This window comes from Athene cunicularia, assembly GCF_003259725.1.
Source record: "Athene cunicularia isolate RWA chromosome 10 unlocalized genomic scaffold, athCun1 chr10_part1, whole genome shotgun sequence".
Lineage (NCBI taxonomy): Eukaryota > Metazoa > Chordata > Aves > Strigiformes > Strigidae > Athene > Athene cunicularia.
Window position 1 is genome coordinate 122,655 of NW_020799112.1, and position 10,490 is coordinate 133,144.

At 57.3% G+C, this 10,490-nt stretch overlaps 1 protein-coding gene across 1 annotated transcript; it reads left to right on the plus strand.

Moving 5' to 3' along the window:
* The first annotated feature begins 1,478 nt into the window (after positions 1 to 1,478).
* SLC28A2 (solute carrier family 28 member 2) lies at positions 1,479 to 9,988 on the plus strand. The gene is made up of 17 exons (XM_026856132.1): positions 1,479 to 1,547; positions 1,620 to 1,714; positions 2,169 to 2,260; positions 2,701 to 2,890; positions 3,230 to 3,371; positions 4,167 to 4,280; positions 4,677 to 4,754; positions 5,127 to 5,207; positions 5,539 to 5,619; positions 5,759 to 5,884; positions 7,131 to 7,261; positions 7,416 to 7,584; positions 7,746 to 7,943; positions 8,404 to 8,485; positions 8,982 to 9,080; positions 9,507 to 9,618; positions 9,711 to 9,988. The coding sequence occupies exons 1-17, from the start codon at positions 1,479 to 1,481 to the stop codon at positions 9,832 to 9,834; spliced, it is 1,983 nt and encodes a 660-aa protein (XP_026711933.1). The 3' UTR covers positions 9,835 to 9,988.
* The last annotated feature ends 502 nt before the right edge of the window (positions 9,989 to 10,490 follow it).

The following is a 10,490-nucleotide window of genomic DNA, read 5'->3' on the forward strand; positions in this document are numbered from 1 at the left end:
TGGGCACAGGGTGAGGACAGGGGCCGCTATGGGGTGAGGGGGGCATGTGGGGGGCACCCACCTGCTGGCCCCACTGATTGGCTGCCTGTCCACGTGGCCCCAACCCCGAAGGGGAGGGCAGCCAATGAGGCCTCACCAAGACAGGAGGTAGATGAACCACTGGGGAGGGGGGGTGGCACTGGGGGGACCATGGAGGTTACACCAGCTCAGGGGTCCGGGAGGACACTGAGCCCAGGAGGGGTGGGGAGAGCCAGGAGCCCTGGGGGGTCCCGCAGCCTTGGGCATCCTGCAGGGGTCCCTGAGCCCAGAGGGGTCCCAGGAGGGTGACCCCTCCCCTCCCAGGGCTGGGCCTGGGGAGGGGGCGTCGTCCTAAGCCCTGCCAGGGTTCTGGGGAGGGCTCCCCGAGCCCTGGGGGCGGCGGCCCTGGAGGAGGTTTGGGGTCCTGGGTTCCTGTCATGGCCCTGGGTCCTGCCCTGCTGCCAAGCAGCCGCGAGCCCAGGGACACGCCGAGGGCCAGCACACCTCAGGGGTCCCACCCGTGGAGCCTGCCGCCACCTTCAGCTGCTGTGAGGTGCCACCTTGAGAGGGATGTTCCCCAAAACTTCTCACCTCCACTCATTCCATCTGGGTCTGGGTCGCTCCCTTCAGCGGGCCCTAGTTCTCACCCTGAGAGAAGCAGGCGATGACCCTGCTACCTCCACCTTCTCCATGCAGACCTCTACAACCCTTCTTCAAAGCAAGGACAACTCCCTGCTCCCTCTGACCTCACACAGAAGTGCTCCTACAGTCGATCATTGTCTTTTCTGTGACTTCTCTGCTCTTCCCTCATCCTTCTCCAGGTAGAGAAACCCAGAGGGTATCCAGATGGGATGATCTGAGAGTTTCTGCCCTGGCATAACACTGGTTCTTCTGGCTTTGCTGGACCAGTTCTCCCAGTATGATCCTCCTTTAGGAACAGTCCCTGTGCAAACTATCACTTATTCCCACCCATTGTTCCTGCATTGTATTAGTTATCAACATGAAAGGACTTTCTTCCTTATTGTACTCGGTTGCACCAGGACCTCTCAATGAGGGATGCAGCCATATTTATTTTTTGCAAAATCCCACTTGCAAAGGGGCTCACGGAGGCTGGTGGCCACTGCCACCAGCTTGGAGGAGGAGTACCTGCTCTCTCTGCTGCACCCAATCCCCTCCTGCAATTCCTTGGAAGCATGGAAGAGCAAAGACCTTCCCAGAGTTACAGGAGAACAAGGAAGTCGGCACACCAGCCCCATGGCCTGGGGACCTCATGGGATGGTCCTTTGATGGGATGGTGCAGGAGCTGCTCTGAACCCCTGCTGCAAAGGGCGTTCTCTCAGAGACCCCAAATTGAAAATTGGGGTTGGACATCCATCCTTCCCAGAGGTGATCCTGTCTTTCTCTCCTCAACCAGCATTGGGCTGTTTCTCTCATGCATTGAAGTTGCGGCACTTCTGGAGATGGAAGAAAACCAGATAACCCTGGACAACCTTGAGAAGGGCGCAGATAACCCAGCTTTCAGCTCGGTGGTAAGTGCCTTCTTCCCCTCCCGTCAGGGTGCAGAAGCTGTTCAAGGTGATCCAGCTAATGATGTTTTCCAGGGGGAGGAGAGAGTCTACGAGGAATGTGATAGTCCGCGTGGTAAGAGCAAAGAGGAGAAGAGAGGGAGGAAAGAGAGATTCTCCTCCTACTGCAGGTAGGGCAGCCCCTGCAGATGTGTGTATGTGGGGTATTTCCAGTGGTCATAGCAAGTCTGCAGCCCTTGGGCCAGCGATTCTCCTGGAGCCAAACCTGCTCTGGGAGTAGAGTAAGGTCATACTGACCACACAGCAGGGACAGTGCCTGATGGCTTTGTGGGGTGACAGTGGAAGGTCTCTGTCCCCACAGCAGCCACCCAGAGCAAGCCTGCACTCATGGTGTTGGCTGTTGGGGTCTGTGGTGGGGTCTCCCCTGCCATAACAGACCAGCTTGCTCCTCCTGGGAGCACGCAGCAGAGCTGCTAGGGGCCACAGCACTCCTACACCACCGTGCTGCTGCCGCACACAACCTCCGGGAGGCAACGGTCACAGCTTGGCTCCACTGGGTTGGGTTGGGCTGATGGGGATCCATCACCTGCACCACTCATGTCTCTGGCGTGTGCCTCTCCCCAGGAAGGCCCTGCAGCCAGCATCCAAGGCAAAGCACTTCTGCAAGGCTCATGCCAAGGTGTTGAGAAGGGTCGTACTGGGGCTCCTTGGAGTAGGTGAGGACTTCCCATCACTGAGACCCCATCTCCACATCCCTTTGGCTGGCCGTGCCTCCAGCCTCCCAGCACTGGGCATGGCCACCCATGTGCAGGTTGTATCTGCTCCCACCAGCCCCACTGCCTGCCTGCTCCTTACCCCACCATCCTGTCCTTGAGGGCTACCTGCCCCTCACTGTCCTCATCCCCTTTCTCCACCTACCCCAAAGGTTTGCCGCACCTCTTCCACTCACTCCATGTGCCCCCAGACAGCCTGTGACCAGTGAGCCTGGTTGCTGCAGTGGTGCTCCCTAATTCCTCCTCACACACAGATGGGAACCTCAAGAGTGTCCAGGGAAGGACATTTGGAGGAAATTAACTTCACTGTTGGCCCTGGTTAGTGTTACGAACCCATGATACTATGGACTGTATGTTTCTGACCCACAATGTTCCTTCTCCAGCCTACCTGTGCTACTTTACTGCGGCCTGTTGGCTCAACTTCCAGCGAGCCCTTGCCCTGGTTGTCATAACTGCTGTGGTTGTCTTCTTTGTCTGCTGGAGCCTCTTCAAGAAGCACTGTGGGGCAAAGGTATTGCTGCTCCTCAGCCCTGCTTGGAAATGCTTCCTAAAGTACTGGCCATGGCTGAAATGGTGAGTCAGGAAAAGGCAGGGCCAGATCCCTCCCTGCACCCGGGTCCCCTCTCTCATGGCTGCCCTGACAGCACAACCAACAGCCGGTTGGGCATATGCCCTAGTGACGTGCAGGCACCTCATGAATGATGAGGCATAGCCCAGCCTGGGGACCACTTAAAAGCCATGGCAGAAACGTCTTGCTGCTCTACCTCACCCCTCATTTGTGCCCAAGCCCCAGATTTCTTCAATTGCATGGACCCTACGGTGGCATCTCCCACATAATTTTCTCCTGCCCTTCATGAGCTGCTCTCCCCATAGGGACATCTGCTCTGTGACAGTCTGGGATTTCCTTTGCAGGATACTGGTGGTGGGCCACGTGGTAGGCCTGATCCCATGGCTGATTTTGGACTCCTCCAGAAATCCAGAGCAGCTCATCTCCTTAGCTGGCTTCTTCTTTTTGGTGCTGTTCCTGTTCGCCTGCTCCAAGCACCACGGTGCAGTATGTGTTTCAGGTTTGGCTTGGCCATTTGTGCCCTCACATGAGGTGGCCACCCAGCACTGGGGAACAAGTGCTTCCTTCCCACTGGCATCCCCTGATGGCCCATTGCTGGAGCTCCCTGGAGGAAGCAGAAGCCCAGCAGGGCTCCTGGGCAGAGCTGGGCACAGGCTGGGGAGCCAAGCTGGTCAGGTGGATGGAGTCCCAAAGCCACTGCACTGCTCTCCTTCCCACTGCTCAACCCAGGGCTCCCCCATGGTACCTCCATCCTATTTTCCATCATGTCCCTCACAATGGGTAAGAGCCAGAGACCCAGGACCAGGCCCACGCCTGAGTTTCAGGTGCCTGGAGGTGGAGGTTGGGCCTGAGCTTCAGGTGCCCTGGGTGATGTGGGCAGAAGTGATTGAATTCCCGGTGGCTTCCAACCCAACTTGCTTCAATGTTTTGGGCAATCCCTCCACCTGCCTCCTCCAAAAAGTTAATGAACAGAAAGTTTTGATCCAGCAGGTCTGTACTACCAGTGAAAACATTAGAAGTTCTCTCTGCTCATCTCCTGGTTGAGCCTGGCAGGTTATTTTCCACTAGACAGTTCCTGAGTCCCACCAGCTCATCTTCTTCTATCACCAATCTACGTTTGTGGGTTTCTGTGGGACTTTCTTTATTAGTACCTCCATGACCCTCACCCAGGGCACAGTGTTTGCCATGTGCAGCTGTTGAATGGGTGGGAAGGCAGAGAGGGAAATCTGCAGGCTTTGCTAACGTCTCAGTCTCAGTCCCCATTCTGCTCTTGGTCCCCAGGTGTACTGGAGAGCCATTTTCTTAGGTCTTGGCTTGGAGTTCTTATTTGGACTCATCGTCCTCCGAACAACACCCGGCAACCAAGCTTTCCAGTGGCTGGGTGACCAGGTCCAGGTACTGCATCTGCTCACGCCATCCTGTGCTTGTACCATCCATGTAGCCCCCCCTGGGATCAGCAAGAAGAGCAGAGGGTGGCGTGGGGTGGAGAAACTGCAAGGACTGCACGCTCACAAATGTTTTTGTTTGGGACTGGAGAAAAGCCAGCTCTTTTCTGGTTTTCTGCAGCAGCCCAGACACTTTGGTGTGGCTCCTTTGCAGGCTGGAGCAGTGCCCTGTGGCTTGGAGACAGCCCACAGTGTCCCCAGCTTCGATTTCAGAGGGTCATTCTCTGGACGGGTAGTGAAGTGAGCTGTGGGGCTGGGGGCACAGACCCCTACTAGGTAGAATTGAGATGTCAGGGAAGGAGCCAATGGAGATCTCCATCCTACCATGTAACTTCTCCACTTGCAGTTCTTCCTGGGCTACACCAGAGCTGGCTCCAGCTTCGTCTTTGGGAACACACTCATTGAAGAAGTCTTTGCCTTTCAGGTCAGCTTGGGGAATGGGGTATGGGGACGGAGAGGTAGAGCCTGGTTTTCTTCTGGTCTGGCTGCCTTGCTGGCTCCTGGGGAGCACCAAGCTAAACGCAGACAGTTTTGCTGCAGCAGAGCTCAGTCACCTCAAGGATGGGTCTCTGTCAGCTTTGTACCCTCCCATGAGCTGCCCCAGTGCCATGGGGGGTTTGTGCTAGACCCTGTCTCTCCTGCCAGCCCGGTCCAGTGTTGTGGCACCCCAATAGCATGGGCTGGCTGTGCAATACTACGCCATGCTCAGCTTATGGGGCAGGGATGCTTGGTCCCCAAGTGTACTTAGATGTGTTGCTCAGCTCTCTGACTCCGTGCCCTGGTGTCTTGCCTGCAGACTCTGCCCATCGTTGTTTTCTTCAGTTGTGTGATGTCCATCCTCTATTATCTCGGTGTCATGCAGTGGCTCATTGTCAAGGTAGGGCCTCACAGCTGGCTCTGGGGTGGTGATGGAAAGGAGAAGAACCTGATGGGTTCTCTATCTATTATGATCAGCTGATGGGTGTCCTAGGAAAATTGGCATGGTACTACTTTAGGGTGATTTGTCCTGCTTAAAAGGCACAAACACCTTCTTTCTTGCATGTCCTCCTGAGAAAGCCCAACCCTGGAGCTGATGTTGCTATCTGGTTTGTGGGCACTTCCCAAGATCACCTCTGTGCAGCTTGAGGGCCAAACAGTGCCCTGCTTCATGGGGTGAGTGGCAGGGTGCCAGGAGCCTTTGTGAACGTGGTGGTCTTGTCTTTCCCCAGATCTCCTGGCTGCTTCAGGTCTCGATGGGCACCACTCCTGCTGAGACCCTGAGTGTGGCAGGGAACATTTTTGTGGGACAGGTAAAGTCCTGGGTGGGAGGTCCAGCTCCTCAGCCCTTGCAGCTGAGCCTGCTCTGAAGGAAGGGACTTCTCCCTTCCCAGGAGACCTGTGGCCCTGCGTGGCCCTGTCTCAAGGACAACAGGGTGTTCTCTCTCGCAGACTGAAGCCCCACTGCTCGTCCGCCCATACCTTGCAGACATGACCCGTTCAGAAATCCATGCAGTCATGACTGGTGGATTTTCCACCATTGCAGGCAGCGTGATGGGTGCCTACATATCCTTTGGGGTGAGTGCATGAGCAGATGTATGCCACATGCTCCCTGCTTTGGGGTCCTGACATTCAAGAACTGCCCTAGACTGATAGGTGGGGGAAGATGCCCAGCAGATGTCCCGTGGTCCCCTTCCATAAGCAGGAGGAGGTCAGGGTACCTCCAAGGCTAGCCTCAGCTTCACTGGCCTGGCCAGAGCCCCAGAACCTTCCAGTTAGAAGGCCCTGCCGTGGGACCCTCACTACACTCCTTGCACAGTGCGCAGGGCAAATATCCCTGAATCATGGGATAATTTAGCCTGGAAGGATCCTCTTGGCGGTCTCTGACCCACCCTCCTGCCCAAACGAGGTGATGACAAAGACCAAGGGGATGCCCAGGGCCTTGTCCAGGTTGGTGGTGAACACCCCCATGGATGAAGATCTCTCCCCACCTCTCTGGTCCACCCACAGGTGCTTCGGTCATGTGGAACTGTTTTTTTTCCTTATATCCAACTGGAATTTTCCCACTGAAACAGTGCCATTGCTTCTCACCATTTCGCTGGGCACCTCTGTGCAGTGTCTTCCCTCCAATGCCCTTTTAAGTAGTTGGGAAGAGCAACTACAACCCGTGCAGTCCTCTCTTCTCCCAGGCGAACAAGCCCCCCTCCTCCAGCATGGCCTTAACAGTCCTGTGCCCCAACCCCGCCAGGGACACCCGCTCCAGTTCATCAGTGTCTCAGCCCTGGACACAGTGTCCAGACGTGGCCTCATCAGTGCTCTATAATGGGGCATAAACCTTCCCCTCGACCTGCTGGATGAGTTCCTGCTACTTAAACATTAATTAGGCTCCTTAAATGGGGAGTCAAGGGTGAAAGGTCAGAGAAAGGAGACGTCACTCATCAGGCAGGGGAGGAGTGAGACTGGGAGCACAGCTCTTTGTCAGCAGATAGAAGTTTGCATTGTTGCACAACCTATTGCTTTGATATTGATAAAAAAGGACAAGAATCATCATGATCAGGTCAAAAAACAGGAGAGATTATCACCTCTGAGGCTGCCGTTGCTGCAGCTCCAGCAATGCCTCCACCCAGGTGACCTGCCCTACGTGCTGCAGCCAGCTGAGATGGGAAAAATGTCTCATTTTTCTCACCCTGAGCAAATGGAGAGCCCTGAACGGCTCAAAACATCTCTGGATGATGCCAGCCACATGCTGGGCTGCCCTGAGATGGCACGTCACGGGACGTAGCCTTGCACAGAGGTGCCTAAGCCCACGGTCTGCACATTGCAGATAGATGCAGCATCACTGATCGCAGCCTCCGTCATGGCTGCACCCTGTGCCCTCGCCATGTCCAAACTCGTCTACCCTGAAGTGGAAGAGTCCAAGTTCAAGGACAAAGCAAGCATCCACCTCTCCAGTGGGTGAGTGTGAGAAGGGGGATGGCGGAGTGGGGCCACCTGTGCCCTGAGTGGACATTGAGGGTGACCTGTGGTTGAGAGAGCCTGTGGGATGAGAGCGGGCCTTGCACAGGGGGTTCCCAGCCACACGAGCCCACTGGGGTGTCTTTTCACACAGGGAAGAGCGGAACATCCTGGAAGCTGCAAGCAATGGGGCTGCTGCCTCCGTGGGGCTCGTGGCCAACATTGCGGCCAATCTCATTGCCTTCTTGGCGATGCTGGAGTTCATCAACGCTGCCCTGCGCTGGTTTGGGGAGATGGTAGACATCGAGGGGCTCTCCTTCCAGGTACCCCTGAGGGCAGCCCCATGGTCTGAGCTGCCAGATCCTGCATCCCCACTGCCAAGCCCCTTGCTGGGTGTTTGGCAAATGCTGGCAGCAGGTGTCCAAGCTGGGGGCTGTGCAGCCGGCCAGCTCTGAGCTGCTCCCTTCTGGGATACTTTTCCCAGGTGATCTGCTCCTATGTCCTCATGCCTGTGGCCTTTCTCATGGGAGCAAACTGGGCAGACTCGCCGCTGGTGGCTGAGCTCTTGGGGATGAAGATCTTCCTGAATGAGTTTGTGGCATACCAGCAGCTGGCCACGTACAAGAAGAACCGTCTGTCGGGCCTGGAGGAGTGGGACGGGAGCCGGAAGCAGTGGATATCTGTGAGGGGAACCTGCTGCCCTGCGGGGCACAGGGCAGGGATGGAGCCAGCTGAAATGGGGCATGGGATGTGGCCAGGCAGACAGGTGGTGGGTGGGCAGGGGGATGACATTGTTGGGGTGGGAGGGCACCCATGGCCAACTAGACTTTAATGTTCACTAACTGCTGGGTACGGGGCCATCCTGAAGGAGTCAGTGAAACCCTTTCCCATTTACCCTGCTCCTTGGTGGGACAGACCATGGTGCTACGGGGCCCCCTGTCCCCCCAGCCCAGCCTCTTCCAGGGGCAAGCTGCCTACCCCTGCATCCTCGCTCCCAAAAATACCTGGAGAAAGGGTTAGGATGGGAGACTCATCTCCATCATGTCTGGCTGGACTGGGAGCTACGACATGGTGCTCAGCACTGGGTGCTCTGGGGCTGCTCCTGGGCGGAGGTGACCATCCCCTGACGCTGTGCTCTCCAGGAGCGATCTGAGAGCATTGCCACCTTTGCACTTTGTGGATTCGCCAACCTCAGCTCCATCGGGATCATGCTCGGAGGCCTGGGTGAGTGTGACCCATGTCCTGGGTGCCTGGGCACGATGCAGGGGGATTCTGGGCCCAGGGAGCAAGGGATCAGCTGGGTCAGGAGCTATTTGCTGCCCTCAAGCCTCCATGTGTGGTCTCTGCCAGTGGATCTGCATGAGGTGAGAGGGATGATTTTGCACTGCACCCACAGATAAGCATGTGCATGTCCCACAAGCCCAGCAATGGGACAGAGGGCAGAGACTCCACCGCCGAGAGTGCCCAGGGCTCTGGCTGATCACCCACGGGCGCAGGGTGGGCAGAGCACTCTGCCAGCACCCACCACTGCCAGGGCGGGCAGACAGCACGCTGGGTGCTGGCTGGGATCACCACGTCCCCCAGACACCAGGGGTTGGGGCAGGCAGGGCACTGTGTGGCAGAGACAGCTGGGGACCTGGGACACGTCCCTCTGTCCCCAGCCTGGGGTAGAGCCTGAGCAAGGATCTGATTCATCCCAGTCTCTGCTTTGCCCCCACAGCCTCCATGGTACCCGAGCGGAAGGGTGACTTGGCCTCCATCGTGCTGCGAGCCCTGCTCACTGGCATCTGTGTCTCCATGCTCAACGCCTGTCTGGCAGGTAGGTCCCTGCCCACCACCAGTGGGGCCAGAAAGAAGCGGGGAGAGACAAGCAAAGGGCTGAAGACCCCTATAAATACAGGTGCAGGGGTGGGGATGGCTGGCCTGTCCTCCCCATGGTTCTGCCAAGGCCTCCAAACCCTCTGCTTTCCCCTCATGGTTTTGCCAGGGGCTGCCCAAGCCCAATGGCTCTGCTGGGGCCCCTCATCCTCATCTAGGCTGGGATGGGGACAGCTCAAGGGCAGCTTCTGGGGCATTGCAAGGAGTTCCCTGGGGTCACTGCTGCAGCCATCTCCGGGGTGAGGGGGGGACAGTGCCTGGGACCTGCAAGCACTGTCCCAGGTATAGGATTTGCAAGCGTGCTCAGGGTGTGGGATTTGCATGCATGGTCCCTCAGGAGCCCCAACCAGAAGACCTTGTCCCCCAGGTCTCCTGTATGTGCCAACAGAGGTGGGCGACTGCGTGACCTTTCTCCGCACCGCCAACTTCAGCTCTACCAGCTACACCATGTACACGTGCTGCAAGCAGCTCTTCGCCAGGTGGGTGGGAAGGGCCCCAAGCCCTGTGGTCCTGCCCGGGGATCCAGGTGGTGGCTCAGCAGCTCGTCCTGACCATGCTTCTCTCCTTCCAGCTCAGTGCTCACCAACGGGACACTCTCCTTCACGGGAGCCTGGGCTGGCCTGGCAGAGAGCGTGCTGTGCCTGACACAGTGCTGTGGGCACTACAATCACACGTCCTGCACGGGGACAACCTAGAAACATACAGGCAACTGCCTGCTCTGGGGGTGAGGGCCTGGGAACACCAGGGTCTGTGAGGCCTGGGCCCAAATGTAAGAAAAAACACCAGCAGAGATCTGTGTGTTTGATCTTCTCCCCTCCAGGGATGACAGACAGCCACATGCACCTTGCAACCCGCACCCTTAGATGCTGGACCCGCAGACACAAGGGAACTACTCCTAAATAAATCGTAGAAATCCCTGTATGCTTGCCCTGAGCCCCACTTCAGCCCCTGGTCGTGGCTGTCCCACAGAGGACGAGGTGCTTTGCCCAGGCTGCACCCCGCCACTGCGGCTGCTGGAGCCAGTGTCCACTGCAGCCCAGCCTCCACCAGCTGCCAGCTTTGGGGTCTGGCCCCAGGCACCCTCTTCTCCCCTGCAGGGTGTGGATGGGGGTAAAACCATTACTTGAAGATGTTTTCTTCCCCCGAACACAAAGCCACCCCATCCTGCTGTGCTTGGGTGCATCTTTTTGACAGAGACTGCAGGGCTGGGGACCAGGCCAGTCCTTCTGGCTTTATTGCACTCCAGAGCCTCCCTTCACCAAGGCGGCCATGTTATGTACATCATCATTTTACAATGACCCAACAACAAAGCACGAGGACCCCAGAGCACGGTGCGCTCCCTGCCTGGTCC